Source organism: Ceratotherium simum, chromosome 21 (assembly GCF_057802395.1).
Source record: "Ceratotherium simum simum isolate JZ-2026a chromosome 21, ASM5780239v1, whole genome shotgun sequence".
Taxonomy (NCBI): Eukaryota; Metazoa; Chordata; class Mammalia; order Perissodactyla; family Rhinocerotidae; genus Ceratotherium; species Ceratotherium simum.
This window is the reverse complement of record NC_141920.1, coordinates 37,643,431-37,664,149: the sequence shown is the minus strand read 5'-3', so window position 1 is coordinate 37,664,149 and position 20,719 is coordinate 37,643,431. Positions and strand designations below refer to the sequence as shown.

General features: G+C 40.8%; 1 protein-coding gene across 5 annotated transcripts in view; it reads right to left on the bottom strand.

Moving 5' to 3' along the window:
- SLX4IP (SLX4 interacting protein) overlaps positions 1-20,719 on the bottom strand; it is a 187,441-nt gene that overhangs the window by 57,402 nt on the left and 109,320 nt on the right. For 4 of the 5 annotated variants that reach the window (XM_087445605.1, XM_087445603.1, XM_087445604.1 and 1 more), the window contains 2 exons: positions 12,621-12,710; positions 8,443-8,563 (listed from right to left, as the gene is read on the bottom strand). In XM_087445605.1, the coding sequence (XP_087301731.1) occupies positions 8,443-8,563; positions 12,621-12,710 (211 nt within the window). Of the gene's footprint in view, positions 1-1,729; positions 2,302-8,442; positions 8,564-12,620; positions 12,711-20,719 lie in introns of those variants that run through there. The other variant, XM_087445606.1, reaches the window with a different exon arrangement.

The window sequence follows — 20,719 nt, the reverse complement described above, 5'->3', positions numbered from 1 at the left end:
CATGTGAAGACAGAGAGAAGAAGGCCATCTGCAAGCCAAGGAGAGAGGCCTACAAGAAATCAATCCTGCCAACACCTTGATCTCAGACTCCCAGCTTCCAGAACTGTGAGAAAATAAATTTCTGTTGTTGAAGCCACCCAGTCTGTGGGATTTTTTTGTTATGGCAGTCCTAGCAAACTAATACACCGTATAGTAGAAAAAAAATCTAGGTCTGGTGACCAGGGGCCTGACTTGGGCTCCCTTGAAGGAGAGCCACAGGCTCTTATCCAGTCCCCAGGTTTGAGTCAATTCTCAGACCCATATCTCCTTGAACGGAGAGCCAGGCATCCCTCAAGTAAGGACTCTTCAATAATATTGCAAGTACATTCTATAAATCTTCCACTTGGGACCTGCAGCTGTTTACTAGGGTACCTGCACAATGAGAAAAGGAAATACCCAGGACTTTTGAGGATGATTCGACACTGGCTCTGAGACAATGCTAATTCTTGGAGTTCCTGATTGCCACTGTAACCCACCAGAGGGTGGTAAACAGAAACTTGGCTTCAATTCACCTCACAAAGGGCCCAGCATGTCTGTGAAAATCTGTAGTTATCTTCTCAGTTGTTGAGTACATAACTGGGATAGATTTGCTCTGCAACTGATAGAATCCACACTTGGACTCCAGGTCTCATGGAGTGAGTGCCATTATGTAATGAAGGGCCAGAAAGAAGTCTCTGGAGTTCCCCCTCTCCACCAAAACCCATAAACCAAAAGCAATATTGATCCCTAGGAAATTAAAGAGACTATGCCACCATCAAAAACTTGAAAGGTCCCAGAACATTTTTTCATATAGTTTTCATATTTAATTTGCCTCTTTGGCCTAAGTAGAAGATAAATGGGTCTTGGAGAATGACAGTGGATTAATGCAGGTTTAATTAGGCAGGGATTCTTCTGGAGGTGGTCTCTCAGCTGGAGCACTATAGCACCTAGCATCAGCAATACAGAGCTGGTAAAATGTGGTGTTTCTATCCCACTAGTAGAGAACATAGAAGCATATCCAGTGCTAAAAGTTAACGAAAACTATGGCAACCTCATAAAAACAGGCCCACTGACGGCTCAAATCCCTCAGTAATGAAGGTTTGGATCACTTTGCCAGGTAAAGAATCCTGATCAGCTGTGTCACTGGCTAAGGACAAAGAGCATATAAAATAAATATTAGAGGAGGGAAGATATAAACACTAGCTATTTATTTCGTGTAACAGGTTACTAAAGTTAGAATGATAGCATCTTCCTATATTATCTTCCTTGCTGTATCATGTGTATGTTCATATATTAACTAAGTTTTTTGGCTTTCTGTTTCCTTACTATTTTATTCAAGGTATGTTGGCAATAGTTAACTTTATAATTTAGCCAATAAGTTACCAAATACAGGCTGTGAATGAACTAGAGGAGGAATAAACATCACTCAGAAATCCTGGTCTTGGAACTAGGACTTGAGACTTTGAGTTATCCTTCTTGGAGGAGATGCTGAGCACATTTCCACTGTAGTTGGGAGAGTTGTATAGTTGGCACTAGCTTGTTGTTATTGTTTGGAAGTTTATGGAAGAGGAGAATGTCAGTGGATATTTGTAACTTGTGTCCACCCACCCAAAATTTTTGACCATCCTCCCTGTGTTTTGGTAACTCCCTTCATTTTATATGTCTCACTTTTCCAAAGTAAAAGCCAAATATTTTATATCTCCTGACTCACCTGCAACTAGGGTATGGCCATGGATCTAGTTTGGCCTTGCAGTAGGCTCAGAAGGAACAGCCCCAGGCTGTGGCACATGCTGGGCAGTCAATCTTCCGCAGGCTGGGGCAGAAGCTGATACGCGGGCCTGAGCATCGCAGACAGCAGCTGAAATGGCACACGTACCAAAGCTGTCTCCATCTTGTGACTGAGGCTGTGCTGTCTGTGTAGCTTCAGAATGGGCTGTGTGGCCCTCCCACAGGTGGATCCTGTGAGCTACTTAATATCTTTAATCAACTTCTTCTCTGCTGAAGAGCCAGACCCTCTGGCTAGTCTCAAGCAGAAACAAAATTAAATCAAGGATATTAGGCAAGTAAAGTTCCTGACCACAAAAGGTTTTGTGCTGGAGACTACCACATTTTTGTTTTCAAAAGGTCACTTTGGAAGGAGAGATGTGAATGAATTGGAAGGAAAATCAGGAGGCTGTGGCAGGAATTCAAGAGCTGATTAAGAAGGGCCTTGACTAAGGCAGTGACAAGGGGAAAAAGAGAAAAAACTAAGGAGAAAAAGGGCAACAAACCCAATACAAAGGTGAGAAAGGGCTGTAAATATGCAGTTCAGTCAATAAACACATAAAAACAGAAAGACAATTAAAAATCAAAGAGCATGGGATCTTCTTTTTTGAATTTTCGCCTGTCAGATTGGCAAAAATTAAAAATACTGGTAACACCCAATCTCAGTACGGCTAAGGGGGAAAACATTAATGAGGTAGAATTGACAGGAATTGACAGTGAAGTCTTTAAAAAAAGTTTCTTACAACACTCTTTTTTACTGAATCTATTGAAATAACATTTCAGGCGACCTAATAAAGATGAGGCTATTGGCAAACGGCTGTGCTATGCCATTCACTGATTAAGTTTGTGAACACTGTGTATTCCTTTATGTTGCATGATTAAGGAAATGGCCTCAAAGCCATTTATGCTATTTTTTATAAAGAAAACTCAGAGTATGAAAAATATTAATTTTATTGGAGTAATCAGCAAAGTTACCAGCCTTGAGACTTCAGCTCACCCAGCCTCACGTTAGATGTCTGTACCATGATGACGTACATTACTGTTACACGGATCTGGAAATGGAAAAAGGTAAGAACCTCGTGCAAATGAGAGACGATATCCAATTTACACAAAAGTATAAATGACCCACATTCATCCAAACCACCAACACAGAGACAGCAATTCTTTCTCTTCTCAGGGAACATGAGACACAGAACTGAATACTGAGGAGGAAAGGGGCAAGGCCTTACAGTTAGTGGCATTGAAATTGCTTTCGAAAAAGGCATTTAAATAAGATTATGGGAATAGCTGAGAAGAGGCAGCTAGATAAGTGTCTATTGAGATGTCTTTGGCTCTGAAGAAAGAGTGAAAGCGTATATTCAGTTTCCATTTTTAATGATGCTGTTCATAAACAATATAAGATGGCAGTACATCATTGCATGCACCCACTTCATCCCTGCAGGTGTGCACAGCCTAGAAGATGATGAACCTGGGTCATCTGTGAAAAGCAACCTTATGTAGAGATAGGTGAACAATGCTCTTACCTTTAGGAGATTAACAGTTTAGTATGAGGTTAAGCACTTATAACCAGAAGCAGAGTTATCTGTCTATGCTCTAGAGTTAAGCAGTAAGGTAATTTGGAGAAGAAAAGAGGCTCTGGAAGTGGCAAAAAATCAATCTTTACCACTAAAGGGGAGTGAGAAAGGTAGCTAAACTGATTATAAGACAATTATAACACAATGTGACAAATGTTATAAAAGTGTTAAGAGCCAGAAGAGGGGAAACTGAGTAAGACTTTGGAGAAGTAATATTTGAGTTGGGTCTTAAAAGTTAAAAAGGAGTTTTCCAGACAAAAGAGAAACCTGTAAATGTATAGGTACAGAGATATAAAGAATGTAGCTCTGCAGGAAATAGGAAAGCGAGAAGCAGGAGGAGACAAAGCAGAAAGTCACGGCAGGCCTTGACTTACTAGGAAGAGGAAAGATACAGCCATGTATGTAATTTCACCTGTACAAACATTTATTAAGTACCTACTGCAAGCCAGGAAATGTGCTCCATGCTGGAGATAGAATGGATAACAAAAGAGGCAGACTTTGTCTTCAAGTGGCTTACACATTTGCAGAGAGAGAGACATTAATCAAATGGTAGAAACAAAAGTTCAGGATGCTCATGGGCCTATAACAAGGGGACCTGCCGACAAGATAAGCTTCCCTGAGGAGTGGACTTTGAGCAGGGAGCTGAAGGAGGCATAGGGGAAGGGGAGGACTAGCGCTCCAACATGGGCAGAGGCCCCAAGATAAGCAGAAGAATGGAGCTTTGGAAGAAAGGAATTAAGTCTGCTGTGGCTGGAGCAAGAAAGAAGGAAAAAGTGGTACAGGATCAGGCTGGGGAGGCAGCTACCCCAGAGATCTTGGCCTTCATCCTGGGAGCCCTGGGGAAATCCTGAAGGGCTTTATGCAGAAGCACACAAGATCAGACCTGTGATTTTAAGGGATTATACCCACTGAAGTGTTGACAGCAGGTGGGCATAGGCCACAGCCAGCAGATGCAAGGGAGCCAGCTAGGGAGCTGCTGTGGGTGTTCAGGTGTCCAGGCGAGGCAGGAGCATGGACCCGCTGGTGGCAGCAGAGAAGGGGACTGGCTAAGGTGTGAACATCAAAAGACATTCTCAGTTAAAGGTTAACTGTTATCAGAAGCAGGAAGGACAGGGAAGATGGCACTTTCACACCAAGTTTACTTTCAAAGAGGGATACTTCGCACAGCTTTTCCCCTACAGAGTGAACACAATGCTGCATGAGCATCATCCTGCCTCCCTCTGGCAATCAGCTGCACTACTTATCTCACTACCAGGAAGCCCGGCATTCATCCTGCTACTGGTCATTTAAGGCTCCATGAGGCAAACAGAGGCTTCTCCTTGTTTGTGCTTGTTCAGTTAAACCAAGTAAAAGGCAAATGACAAACTGAGAAAAATCATTTGTAACATACAAAGCATTAATATCCTTAAGGGGCTCTTACGAACCAATAAAAATATGAACTTTAACCTAGAACTACTATAAAGAAATTGAAGTTTGCAAATATGTATATCATCAGGATACTCACTGGACCATTGTCTACAACAGAGAAAATATTAGATGCAACCTAAATGTTCCACCAATAAATTAGAGTATGGACGTTTAATGGAATACTATGCAGTCATTAAAAATGGTGATGTGGATCCCGAATGGTCAAAACAATCTTGAAAAATAATAACAAAGTTGGAAGACTCACACTTTCTAATTTCAAAACTTACTACAAAGCTATGGTAATCAAAATAGTGTGGTACTGGCATAAAGACAGACATATAGGGGCCAGCCTGGTGGTGCAAGCAGTTGAGCGCGTGCACTCCACTTCGGTTGCCCGGGGTTCTCACAAGTTCAGATCCCCGGCACGCACTGATGCACTGCTTGTTAGGCCATGCTGCAGAAGTGTCCCACATAAAGTGGAGGAAGATGGGCACAGATGTTAGCTCAGGGCCAACCTTCCTCAGCAAAAAAAGAGGATTGGCATTGGATGTTAGCTCAGGGCTGATCTCCCTCCCAAAAAAAAAGAAAAAAAAAAAAAAAAAACAGACAGACATATAGACCAATGGAATAGAACAGACAGCCCAGAAATAAACCTAGACATTTATAGTCAAATGATTTTTGATAAAGGTGCCAAGACTATTTGATGGGGGAAAGGATAGGCTTTTCAACAAATGGTGCTAGGACAACTGGACATCCACCTGCAAAAGAACGAAGTTGGACCCCCTACCTTATAACATATAGAAAAATTAACTCAAAATGGATCAAAGACCTACATGTAAGAGTTAAATCTATAGAACTTTTAGAAGATAAAATAGGGAAAAGCTTCATGACATTGGATTCAAGCAATGACTTCTTGGCTATGACATCAAAAGCACAGGCAACAAAAGAAGAAATAGATAAATTGGCTACATCAAAATTAAAAACGTTTGTGCATCAAAGGACACTATCAAAAGAATGAAAAGGCAACCTACAGAATGGAAGAAATATTTGCAAATCATATATCTGATAAGGGATTAATATCCAGAATATATAAAGAACTCCTAAAACTCAAAAACAAACAAAAAAACAACCCAATTAAAACATGGGCAAAGAACATAAACAGACATTTCTCCAAAGAAGATATACAAATGGCCAATAAGCACATGAAAAGACGGTCAACATCACTACTCATTAGGGAAATGCAAATCGAAACCACAATGAGACACCATTTCACATCTATTAGTATAGCTATTATCAAGATAATAGAAAATACATGTTGGCAAGATTGTGGAGAAACTAGAACCCTCATGCATTGTTGGTGAGAATGTAAAATGGTGCAGTCACTATGGAAAAACAGTATGGCAGTTCCTCAAAAAAATTAAACGCAGAATTACCATATGATCCAGCAATTCCACTTTTAGGTATATACCCAAAGAATTGAAAGCAGGGACTCAACCAAATATTTGTACACCAATGTTCACAGCAGCATTATTCACAGCAGTCAAAAGGTGGAAACAATCCTACTACCGAAGTACTTCATTGACAGATGAAATATATACAAATATTTGTATTTATTTACTTACTAGTAGTTACCTAATATATATAAGAGTAGAATAGCGGTTGCCAGGGGCTGGAGGAAGGAGTAATGAAGAATCATTGTTTAATGGGCAAAGACATTCAGTTTGGGATAACGAAAAATTTCTGGAAATGGATAGTGGTGACGGTTCACAACAATGTGAATGTACTTAACACCACTAAATTGTATATTTAAAAATGGTTAAAATAGTAAATTTTATTTTATATATAGTTTACCACAATAAAACTAAATTTTTAAAAACGGTGATGTATTATTTTTTTTTGATGAGGAAGATTAGCTCTGAGGTAACATCTGCGCTCATCTTCCTCTATTTTGTATGTGGGACACCACCTCAGCATGGCTTGATGAGCGGTGTGGTGTGTAAGTTCATGCCCGGGATTTGAACCTGAGAACCCCGGCCCACGGAAGTGGAGTGCATGAACTTAACCACTACGCCACGGGACGGGTCCCTGTGATGTATGTGTTCTAAAGGACTTTTATATTATGTAAGGTGGAAAAAATAGATTACAAAATTATATGTACAGAAATATCACTTTTCTGTTTAAAAACAAACTTTTTGCTCACATGAGCCCAAGAAAGGCTTCGATTTTCATCTTGAGGCCAGAACTGTGTTCCCCATCTGTGAGAGAGGCTAGGAAATTGAGTCTTTAGCTTTCCTCACTCAGTAGGAGAGGAAAGCAGAAAAGGACTAGTTGAGGATGGGTATGGACCAAGCCACCTCCACATCAGAGATGGAGGTCTTGGAACCTTCCCTGGCCCTTTTCCTTTTGTACCAGTCAGATTGTGAGACTAGCCAGATCTGCTAGGGTACAAAAAATGCAAGCTCCTATGGCTTTTCTCAAGATTTATACTACTACTAAGTGAATAACTTGAAAGCATCATCTAATAGAATATTGTCTTGACTGAAAATTCCATTTGTTCAAGGCTTTCAGTTTGGGGAAAGTTAATGTCTGTCTACTTAACAGCTGTGACCGGGTGAACGCTTCAGATCAAGTATGCCTTTAAAGGGGGATACTTAACACAATTATTTTCCTAAAAAGATGTTGCACTGGCATAATCTAGTTCACAGCAGTGCAGCACTGTCCTCTGAGGATTAACACGAGGTTGACTGTATTTGTACCACAGAGTGCTATGAAACACTGACCTGACGTAAAAAAATTAAAAACACAACAACAACAGAGTGGAAAGAACAGTGGGCTGGGAGTCAGAAGAGCTAGGGCTAGGGTCAGGTTCTGCCACTTGTCACTCAAGTACTCTTTCCTTCAACATATCACTCAATCTGCATATCAGGCACTGGGCTAAGTACTGGGAGGGGGGCGAGGATGGCCCAAGAAGATGTCAGATAAACAAGATCACCTCTGTCCTCAAGAAGATGATCTTTTACTCAGGCAAGCCCCTTAATCTCGCAGATCCTCAGTTTCTTCACCTATAACTCAAAGACATTACCATGCTCAAGGGTTATTAGGAAATAGAGTAGGATATTTCAACCTCAGTGCCCTGGACGTTTTGGGCCAGATAATGCCTTGCTGTGGGGGGTGGGAGGCTGTCCTGTACACTGTAGGATATTTAGTGGCATCCCTGGCTTCTACTCACTAGATGCCAGTAAGCTCCTCGCCATCCCTCCCACCCCAGTTATAACAACCTAAACTGTCTGCAGACATTACCAAATGTCCCCAGGGACAAAATCACCCCCAGCTGAAAACCTCTGAAATAGGGTGATATATAGGAAAGCATTTAAAAGCATAAAGCCCCAAATCAAGTCAGTATTAATGTACATACATTTGAAAGACTACTTGTCAAAAAAAAATCTTTTAAAGAATTTACAGTTTCCTTAGGAATGCTTTATTTTCTATTTTTATATATTTTGCCTACCATTAAAAGCCCTTCAGGGCTTTTTGGTTAATTTTCTTTAGAAACAAAGCATCTTCATTATAACATATTTTCTAAATGTATCACTCTACTAACATGACAGTTAGAGTCAAACATAATTGCCATCTCTACAAAGCAGAAATTTTATCCAAAATCAAAGTACTCTGTGCCTACCTTTTAAGGACAAGGGACTGGATCTTGTGAATTCTGTATTAGACGGCCTGTGCTGTTTACGAACCTCCAAGTACTCCTTAACTCTTGAATCAATGGTTTCTTTTAACAGTAGACAGACTTCCTAAAGTAAATATAAAATTAGATATAATTTTCTAACAATGCAATGCAAAAAAAGTCAACATCATGCACATTAAAAAGTCAAAGCTGAACATTTTGTTTGCTTTTTTATTTAGCTCTGAATGCTGAAAGGAATGCTATCTGTGCTCATGGATAACACAGCAGATTTACATTTGCTACTGAGGTCTATTTGAAACCATAACGTTGGCTCACTCTGTGATCTGAGAAACTCACTTAATTTCCCTCTGCCTCAGTTTCACATTACTAAAAGGAAGACAGAAACACTTGAATGTGAAAATTAGGGTGACGTGGTGACAAAATCAGGGAGGTAATGACTGGTTTTGTATAAACATCAATCAGTTGTATTGTGACAAACAGAAGAGAGAAGTCAAATAGAACCAACACCGGCTGGCAGCAAGGCCCCAGTGAAGTGCCCACTGTGTCCAGACAGGGGACTGTGGATGAGGGAAGCAGCCGGGAGCTAGGGCATAGTCAATGGGAACCCTGACCCCGACTCAGTCAACAGGGGGCAGGCCCCCACGGTTTCAGTGGACTGCCATCATGTGGGGATACAAGACACAGCGTCATCAGATCTTCTGATTTGTTCAAGAAGAGCCAGAAACAGTGATTTTTATACAAATATTTCTCATCTTTCAAACTTGGTTCAAAAAACTTTTTTACTCTAAACACCATCATTCATTAGTTTCTGGCCTCAGGTTTACAAATCCACATACTAAAAAAGGAACAACATTGAGTAGTGGGTTGAAAAGAGAACTAAAAATCAGTAATCAGATTTTCTTCTACACTCTTGTTGATGATACCGTATATGCCCATTTGCTTTTGTGAAAACTGCACTATATTCACTTATTAGTGGTGAAAATAATTTAACTTCTCATAGTTCTCTAAAGTAGATTAATATTTATTAGGCAACAGAAACACAAGGTTTTAATTCAATGTCAATATACCATACCACTAGCAAATTTATGGAGCAGTCTATTGTTTTATGTATCAGTGTTATGTATAAAAAGAAAAACAAAACTTGAAAAGTCAAACCATGCTAAAGTGCGTCCATTTTAGCCACACTACCAAAAAAATGTAACCTAATGTACGGAAAGGAAAAAATTGCACACAAATCTAAATTTCCTAACTGAGATTAAGAAGTGATGCGTAAGGATTGCTAATTCTGGTTCAATTCCTCTGCAGAAGGCTCAGAGTTGCTGAGGTCACCTCAAACCTGTTTCACTGGTTTCTTGCAATGCCATCTCAGGTTGATCTCTTAGAATCTTCATAAATTAAAGTGAGAACAAAGTTTTAAGCTGCTTAGAAGGGCAACGAGAGCCAAACTTCTCTTTTGTTGAAAATATATGTACTCCTCAAACAGTATAGAAAACCCTAGATTTAATTCACAAATGTGAGTTTCTAGATAAACTCCAAACTCTGGTCTCCTCTCTCCTGCTCTCATTTTGCAGCCCAAAGATGCAGTGCCTTGTGGAATATAGGGATATCCATTTACAGCTGAGTATTTTGGCATTGTTCACACAACAGAAAGGCAGCCTTGCCTCATACTGTTGTTTTAACAATTAAAGAATTTTGCTTCACATGCAGGGTTCAACTATGACTGAGCTAGAAAATATGTGAAAGACATACATGGAAACAAGGATTGTTAAAATTTGGCCACAAATGCCCTATATGGCTAGAACTAAAAATAGTAGGACAAAAATAAAGCAAAGAACCATACACATAAACTTTCTCCCAATAGTTACGGGGTTTTCCTTCGATGAGTCAGGTTTGACAAATGGAAGGTGGATCATGTGCAATGTGGTCAAGATACCCTAGTAACTGACCACAGCACACTGAGCGCAGCACTCTCTTCAGAACCCAAGCACTGCGAGAAAAGACAAATTCCCAGCTACACTGAAGGGGCAGACGAGAAGACCAAGTTAAAATCAATGAGCGAGAGAGAGATATACGGCATCTCTAGGCGAACACGGGCTCATGTTTGCTTCCTCAAGTTTACAAATGGAACAGTCTGAGTTTGACTGTTTGGGTACAAAGACTACTAGTCCTGGAGTCAAAACAAACATATGTTTAATACATGTAATTAGTTCATTTTTCTGAAAAGGAACTGGATATTCTTAAGACTTGCACTATATAAAGTTACTATTAAGATGCAATCAAATCAATTGCTCATGAAGTCCCAACCACGAGATGATCTAATGATAAAAAAAGATGAAAGCATTGAGACACTGAACATAGGCTAAAGTCACATCCTTTCCTCAATTAGCTTTTCTCTTTTCTCACACACATACACACACAAATTATCCCAGAGCAATTGTAATGTCCGTGAACATATTTTAAAGGGACAACTTAAAGTAGAAGCAGCAAACCATCTACTTTGCTCTGAGAGGAAAGCTTGGCTTGCTGGCCCAACCTGCCCTCTTGCAGCTGCCACGGCAGCAGAGCTCTGCAGGTCTGATCGTGCACGGAGCATCTTTGCTAAGTCATGCCCTGCTGCCCGGACATAGGTACTAGGTGGAGCAGCACAGCTGCGTGTGGCACCCTGGAAAAATCTAGCCTCACGCTTTGGCTAGGAGGTGATTCACATACTCATAGCTTTATTTTAAAGCCTTCTACATCAACTGACTCTTGGCAAAACTGACTAAATATCGTTGAGAAACATCTAAGGCTGAGGTGGTAAAGCTGGGAGAGAATGGAGGAAAATTTGGGCCTGGAACAGTGGATTCCAGAATGCTGTTAATGTAAGTCAAGTCAGAAGCCTTTTGGGTGAGGTTCCCCTCAGGTGAATATTAGTCACTTTGAGGAAATAAATGAACTGTTTTCAATCATGGGGACATGTGTTGGTAAGCCAAAGCTTGGAATATATGGAGGTGAGTTGTAGCAGGAGATGCTGGCCTACTAAACATGAAGTCCCAAAGAGACACCCCATGGTCATTAACCTGGAAGAAAAATCCCATCATATCAAATCTTGTGCCTTCCTTCTCCCAGCTTTGGGCCACCAAGTATCCTTTGCAAAATTATGACAGCAAAGTTCCGATAATTTCATTACCTTGTGACTGAAAATGTATTACTTATAAATTCTCTTTTGGGGAGATGTATTTTTTTTTTTTAGTCATTTTTAAAAGCTGATCGAAAACAGTTATTACAGAAAACATTCTTTAGGTTTTTTTTGCCACTATCATTAGTTTCTTCTTCATATACTACCTTTTAATAAAGCTTACTTTTATTTCTAGCTCTGAAAAGCTATTGTGACAAATGAGTATCATGGAGGACACCAAGTGCTATAATATTTTGAAAGTTACGTAAAAGCTGCTGCCTCGCTCTCCTTGTACAGGGACCTGGAGAAGGAAGCAAAGCACGTGCGAGAGCTGAGTGGGCCTTCTGGCCCTCTGCCACACAAGCACTTGGGTGGGATCATGGCAATGAGAGCCAGGAGTGACTCAGACAGCCTCTGGTCAAACCGCCTCACTTGCAGAGGAGGAGACTGAGGCCCAGGGAGGTCAAACAGCATGCTCCCAGCCACAGGACAATTCACTTTACTGACTGACTGTGGTGAGAGAAGAAACATAGCCAAACATCTCTGCACTTCTTGTCAAAGTCTCATGCTAATAAAAGGATGGTACAAGATAAAAGTGGAGAAGATGAGGATTTCAGACAGGTGTGAAGATGAGCCTTGTGTTAACCACCACACCTGCTCCAGGTGCTCAGTCTGTCCTTCACAACCAGTCAGGTTAAAATATCTGCTTACCCAATAGTCACCTTAATGTTTTCTTTTTTAATATAGAGAATCTCTTCCCCCAAAACAAAGTAGGAAATTTCTAGTTTAAATAACAGAGTAGTATATGAAATATAGGGATGTGTCAGTTTCTAAAGGAAAAAAAAAAGCAGATGTACGTCTGTCATTGGGAATATGACAATTGTTTTTCAAGGGTTAAATATCACTCAATACTTTTTGCTCACTAATGAAAATGAAAGCTGGAAGGCATTAATATTTCTTCTAGCAGTAGCCACTTGCATTTAAATAGTGAAAAGTTTTGTGGTACCTCTTTCTTCTGTTCAGAAAACCAGCTGGTATCTTTGTTTGAACCTTGCGGCAATATGTGAAGATCCACCAGGACAGCAAAATCCCCACACTGAAAGACATTAATGGCAGAGTTGAGCTCACATTCAACAAACAATGGGAGAAAATCTCACAAATTCCTATGTGGTTGCTCATGATGAAATGGCAGCAAAGTTCACGACTGGACAGAAATGTTAATATGGGACAGGGCTACAAGTCAGAACCTACTACTTTTTGCAAGTTTAATATTTATGGTACAATGCTAAGGAGAAATACAATTTTTATCAAGATAGAAAAGACAAAATACCTATCTCTGGGCCACACCTTGAAGAGAGCTGCCCAGGCATCCAGTGGCAGTTAGAAGACTATCAAACATTGAAAGAAGTTAAATAGGTCAGAACTAGACAGACTCCAGAAAAGAAAGATTCCATGGACAGCCAGGGGAATTCTTTCTTCTAGGTAGGAAAGAACAGTAAGCTACTGCATTTTTAGACAGGAAAAAGGACTGACAGATGCTGAATGACAGTTATCAAAACTAAATAAGTTTCATTAAAATACACTGTAAAACTGTACAAAGCTTGCTGCCTTTCACTGTTGAATAGGGTAGCCAACAGCCGTATGTGGCTACTGAGCATTTGATATGTGGCTATTGTGACTGAGAAGATGAATTTTAAATTTTATTTAATTTTAATTTAATTTAAACAGCCACATGTAGCTAGCAGCTCTGCGGCACAGCTTAGATTCTGTAAAAAGCGGTAGCCTTTTAAATTCTTACACCTTAAGAGTAAAGTAATTTCTGAGAATTTCAAGATAACTGTGGATGAACTAACTTATAAAAGGAATAGAAGATCAAGATTGCAGGTTGGGGCGGTCTCAGAGGCTCAAAGGGTCAGTTTATGGCCCACGGGGAAAACTCACTTTTATACCTCTTTGGCTGAACAGCTTTTTTTTTTTTTTTTAATTCTGTGTTATAATTCAATGGTGAAAGGAAAGTATTTTCAACAAACTGTGTGAGAACACCAGATATAAATATGGAAAGAAAATGAAACTTAAAACCTGCCTGACACCATATGTTAAAATTAATTTGAAATGGATCATAGACCTAACCAGAAAAGCCAAAACTATCTTCGCGATCTTAGGGCAGGAAAATATTTCTTAGACGGTAGCCAGAAAGCACTAAACATAGAAGAAAAAACTATTGAAGTGGACTTTGTCAAAATTTATAACTTTTGCTCATCAAAAGACACCATTAATAAAATGAATACATATGCCACAGACTGGGAGAAAATATTCATATACCTGACATATACAGATATCTGACATAAAGAACTAGTATTCAAAATATGTAAAGAACTCCTACAAATCAGTATTAAAAAAAATCCAAGCTTGAACAGATACTTCACAATTAAGATAAACAAATGGCTAACAAGCATGTGAAAAAAAGTGCCAGGTGAATGAAAATTAAAACCACCAAAAGATCCAACTACATACTTACCAGAATGACTAAAATTAAAAAGACTGACACACCAAATGTTGGTAAGGGTGTGGAGCAACCCAAACTCTTACACACTTCTGGTGGAAATGTAAAATGATTCAACCACTTTGGCAAATGGTTTGTCAGTTTCCTATAGTTAAACAGACATTTATTTACAGCGTGAGCCAGCAATTCCAACTCAGGTATTTACTGGGAGAGATAAAACATATGTGCACACAAAGACTTGTACGCAAATGTTCATGGAAGGTTTATTCACAATAGCCGAAACGGAAGACAACCCAAAACTCTATCAACGGAATAAACAAATTGTGGCATATTCATACAATTGAATGCTCCTCACCCAACTAGTGATAAGCTCAATATGGACTAATCTCAAAAACATTACACTGAGTAAAAGAAGCCAGGCTAAAACATTACATACTATATGATTCCATTTATATAAAGTTTGAGAACAGCAAAACTAAATCTCTGGTCAAAGCAATCAGAACAGCGATTTCCTGGGGAGGAACTGACTGAAAACAGGCACAAAAGAACTGTGTGTGGTGATGGGAGTGTTCTATATCCTGATGGGGTCCATCCCTAAGATCAGTTCATTTCACTGTATATAAATTACACATCAATAATAAACAATTTTTTAAATACTGTGTAAATACATTCATATTCATTGACAGTTATTTAAAATGTAAGTATTATGTCCCTGAAAATATGTGGATATTTTGGGGGAGAACGAAGTGCAGTTCACTGGGTAATAAATCGAGAAGGATGATGAGACATGGTCTCCCCTGATGTCACACAGTGCAGTGTGCCTCACTGAACTGCAGTTTAGTGTTCTGCAACCAGCATTTTATTTTAATGAAAGAGAATCAAAGAGAATATTGAACGAGACAAAAAATATCAATGTGTCACATGGTAAGGTCAAGTATTGTTTGGTGAAACTTATGTATGAGTGTACTGAGTTATGATGAAGAGCCTATTTCTTACTGTGGGTTGTGGTCAAAACTGTCTGAAAATCGTACTCAAGTATACTGTTTTTTAAGTTTTTTCACAACTGTTGATTATAGATTTAACCTTTAAGGAATATGCTGCCACCAGGTGGAGGTCGTATGCCACAACTACAGGATCTTAGCCAGAGGTTATTAACCTTTTGTGTGCCATAGACCTGTTTGGCCAGCTGAGAAGCTGATGAAACAGGCTCAGAATAACGTTTTTAAATGCATGAAACACAATCCATAGGATCAAAAAGAAAACCAATTTTATTTAAGGTTATGCAAATTAAAAAAAACCAAATTTGTGATATAGGAATATATGTACTTGTTTATTAAGGCATTGGCTCTTGTTACACAGTGGGGGATCTAATAGTGATCTAACAGATCACATAGTGGTGATCTAATAACTACTATAAATCCAAAGTAGTGATAAGCATAAATGACATTTTCAGATGTGCCACAACTATAACATGAAAAGAGCTATGACTTCTAATGGTGACAAATATTGCTAATACAATTATATTTTGAATACTTCATTCATAACAAAAACTAAATTTATTAGAACATGGTCAAAAGAAAGATGTACTTTTTTGTCCCATCCAAGTCCACCGACCCTCTAAGTTTTATCATGGGTCCATTGAGGCTCCACGGATCATAGAATGAGAGGCCCTCCACGGCAGCGGGATATGCCTCACTCACATTTTACTGGGTTTCCTGCAGGTTACTCTACCATGACTCCTCAAACCAAGTTCTCCAACACTCCTTCTTCGTTACCAAAAATCATTTTTAAAATAGTAAAAAAAAAAAAAAAAAAAAAAAAGTGGTGCTTGAACAATTTGCACTGATACTATGTAATAGTAATTTACAAAGAATTAAATAGCAAGGTCCAATTTGGTATTTTCTCATCATTTCCTAACTTTGATCACAAATAATCTAGTATAAGTTTGATTATAAACAGATTGATTAGAATGTTTCTTTTTTTAATAAATCATGGAATCGCACTCTGATGCTCACTCAACCTTTCCCGGGATTTCTGCCAGACTCCACCCCCTGGCACGCATACAGTCTCCTCCCCCCAGCAGCCAGCAGTTCGGAGATCTCCAGCAAGAGCTCTCTCCAACTCCCACACTAATCAGAGGTATTTTGCCTTTCTCAAGTTCCCTGGTCGCAGAGCTTTGCTGCTTTTCTCCCATGAGTAAACAGAAGTAAAAAAAAAAAAAAAAAAAAAAAGCCTCTTACTGCTGCCAGCAACACAGCCTCCACTTCTCCTCCTGCTTAATTAGGAGGAGGTTACTTCCACTTTGGCAGATAAACTCTCCAGCTCTCTGCTGAGAGGAGCAGCACACTAACCATCACTTCCTTCTCAGGCCAGAGCTACTCATTTTACACAGGCCAAGTTACCTCTTTACCAGCCCAAAGGCTACTAGAAAAAGCTTCACATCCCATGCCCTGGGTTGTGAGTCAGCAGCCAGGGTCTGGTCCAGCTTCCAGCCCTTTCCACCCAGAGGTTTTGGCCAAAAACCTGGGAGTCAACCCTAACCCCTCCCCTTCCCTAACCCTCCACAATCAGTCAGCATGTCTTGTTGATTTTACTTCTTACAGAGCTAAACACACCCTCCTCTCTTGTTCTGCAGCTCACATCATCTCCCACCTGGAATATGAGGGCTACTTCTCTTGTGTCCCAGGTGAACTCTCGAGGCCCCTGCCTGAGCAATCTCTAACACACAAATGGGAGCAGTGCACTCCTGCTGTGGCTCCAAACATGACACACCAGCCTCTGATGGAGCCCTGCTCTCCCACTGTCTCCCCCTGCTCTTGGGAACCTGCTGTTTTTGCCCTCGGCTTCCAATGCACCTCAATGTTCCTGTGCATCCTCAAATCCTAGCAGGAGCGTGGACATCTCTGGAGCTTTTCTGAACAGTCTGTCACTCCCACTTGTGGATCGGGCACATGATTCACCTGCTTATTTACTTCTGCATCAATGGCTGGTCCACGCAGGGGCCTCCCCTACTAGATTGTTAGCTCCTTGGTGGAGACAGGGTCTACATCTCAGTGGACTCCGCCCCCAGGGATTAGCACAGTACCAGCTCACAGTAAGTGCTTAGTATTTAATGAAAGGAAGAAAGGAATGAACGAACAAATGACAGGACAAATGAGTTCTGAGTTTTGGGCAAACCACAGCCTTACCTGCAACCTAAGGGCTCTGAGCACATTCTGGGGACAAGGCCATTCTGATTCAGCCCGGGACACTGATGCATCATAGAACAGCTTCCTCCCTCCTTATTCTGGAGTGGTGACAACTATATCATCACCAACAACAACCAGTCATTTCCCTTATTTTGAGAAAAGGGAATACAAAGATCCTAGGATTACCTCACCCTAAACTCACTGCCAACCAAGCATGTTGGTGATTTTTCCTCTTTCCTAAGAGTTTCAAAGCCACAACTTAACTTGAACTGGTACCAAATCTTCAGGGTAAGTGTAAAATAAAGGAGAAAATGCTAATATTTCTCACATGTGTAGATATCTCAAACAGAAGCAGGTTCAGAGCTCTGAGATATGTGGAAGGTTTCCCACATTCTCTCACTCACTCATTCAGTCATTAATTCAACACCTGCTGAGTTTAATAGGGGCACTGGGCCAGAGAGAGGGAGGGGTAGCCACAGAGCGCTATAGTAAGTGACCACAGTGCACACCCAAACACTAGAGGTAGCAGAGTGACAACTCTGCCTGAGGGAAGCCAGGGAAGAGGGCGTGATGTCTCAGCTAAGTCCTGAGGAGTGGGGCAAGCGGTGGAGAGAGAAAAACAAACAGCACCCACACAGGGAAAAAGTCCTTAATAGCTCGCCGTGCTCTGGAGGCAGAAAAGAATCTGATAATGCAGAAACAGGGCAATGTTGGCAGATGAGGCCAACAGGGCAGGAGGGTTCAGACCACGGAGGAGCTCAGGACAGGCCAAAGGGGCCGAGGAGACCTGCAGACTGGAGAGCTCTCTCAGGTTGGAGTGTGGAGCACGGGCTGGTGGGGGAAATCACCAGGGCCATGGAGACATGTTTAAAGCCACCACAAGAACCCAAATAAGAGATAACAGAAGGTGATGGGTGAAGAGGAGGGGGCGGATTAGAGAGATACTCAGAAGACAGAATCAAGAGGATGTGGTTGGGTATGGGAGGAGTTCAGCAAGGATGATGCTCTAAGCATGTGAGTAGTTTCAGCCATGCCCATGGGACTATTCACAGGCAGCTCATCCATATGGGTCTGCTGCGACTGTTACTGGCATTTTACACCCACCTGGTATTAAGGATTTAAGGCAGCTTGGATTAACAAGGCAAAAGATTAAAAATGGAAGAAATAAGTAAGACAAACAAAGGTAAAAACCTAAAATGAAGCCAACGATTTAGGTCTGTACAGAATTCCCACCAGAGTCCTAAGTCTCTGCAGCATTCAGCTCTGAGTTTGCTAGTTGCCAATGTAAAAAAAAAAAAAAAAAAAAAAGGCGAGAGTCCATAAGAATGAATCCGTGCTGAGGGTGACTCAATCATTCCTGACACTAAATCTACAAAGACATTTCTCCTGAAGACCTTCATGAAAAAGCATGGCAATTATCTTCCTGGAGTATCAACTTTACTAAAAAGCTTTAAGAAAAATATTAAATATTTTCATATCAAAACAAACTGCATATGTTACAGCATGAAATTAAAAATCATATGGTTTTTAAAGAAAAAGCACAGTTTAAAACATTTAATACCATTTACAGAGCATCTATGTTCTAGGCATTGTCCTAAGCTTTACCTACGGTATTCAATTTAATCATTGCCACTAGTCTGTGAAGCAGCACAACTATTACATTTTACAGATAAGGAAGTGGAATCAGAGAAGGTAAGGACTAGTCCAACATTACACAGGCAGTAAATGACAGACCCATGAATCAAATACAAATCCATTAGACTCCAAAGCCCACTGCCATGCATATACTTTGAAGAAATATCCTCCCTGTGGAACGCCACTCGGGACTCACTTTCAGACCCCATATGGGGGCACATTTAAGGCTGCCTAGCCTGGAACCCACTCCACTATACTTGGGAACTGACCTCCTATTCCCTCTGGGCTGAGTAATGGCAGCCGTGTTTGCCCCACTGGCACCGGGTGACTGAACCAAGGATTCTGAACAGGGTTACTCAGCCCCCTCCCCTGGGGAGCTTGACTCTCGAGTTCAGATACTGACGCTGCCACGGTGTGGTACCCTGGTGGAACAAGAGTGCTGTGCAGTGGCGAAAGCCCCACCACAGAGACTGGGGAGGGGTGGTTAGGGAGAAGGAAGGGGAGAAAGAGAAGGAAAAGAATGTAGCTGAGGACCAAGGCAATAAATCACGCTGAAGGGGGGGTGCGGGGTGGGGGCAGGAAGAGAGGTCTCCTGACATTAACAATCCTATCCAGAGTTAAAGCTGAAGAAAAGTCAACGCAAATATTTTGTCAATTTAACCCCCTTGGCCTGTTCCTCATTAAAATACTTGCCCAAGAAATACAAGCTTGGCGTTTGCATTCAAGAGAAGAAACCAGCATACCTTTAAGAGGCATATACAATAGGCCAGAAGACGGTTAGGTCAGAGGACGGGACAATAAAGAGTCATTCTACTGGAATACACTATATCCTTAATCTAATTGCAAAAACTCACTCAGGGTGAACAAGTTGGCAATAGCAATAGTTCAGATTCACTGAGCACTCATGGTATGCCAGATACTGCGTCAAGCCCTTTCAGTACATTATTGCATTTAATTCTCATGACAACCCAGAGGGGCATGAACGATTACCACTCAGTGTTCTGGAAATATTGAGAAACTTAAGAGCTCTCTTTCTCTTTTAGAAGATCCCTGGTGATCATGGCTGGGTTTTGTTTGGTGTAGTGCCTTGCCAACCTGGCAATACTTGCCAGGCCAGGTACAAGGAACATTCTATAATCTTAGTAACACAATTAGACACAGCCTGAATTTGAGATTACAGCACACGGAGAAGGCCTGGAGTAAGCCCTTTGATGACAAATGGGAGAACAGCCTAGCACAGGAAGTCTAAGGTCACGAATTTCTTCTGACGACACCCCAGTTTAGGAGTGTGCCACCTCCCTTCTCTGCATGTCAGTTTCCCTCCATGTAAAACGAGTGGACACAACTAGATCTCCTTCAAGATGCCTTCCACCTTCCACTTTACGATCCCATCTCCTGGTTGTGTTTTGGTTTACAACCATTTGCTTGGATTCTATTTGCACACACAATGTTTGCCCTCCTGTAAAGGTTACAAAAGAGCCACATTGAGTCTGGCACCTTGTACTGTCCTCCATCAGTTCACTATGGACAACTCAAGCACAGTAGTAAAATCCACCATTGTTTTGGAATAGAGATCAGGGAAGCACATTTCCTGCTGTGCTGACCTTTGTGGGCATGATGTAGTCTTGGCAACCAATGACAGAAAATGCCAGTCACATGGCTAGAAATCCTGGTATAAGCCAAGGGAAATGGAGATGCTCAGTGGAGTTGGCTGAGGCAATAATCTTAGCAACCAACGAGCTCTTCCCCAAAGCATTCTCTGACACCTTCAGGCAGTAT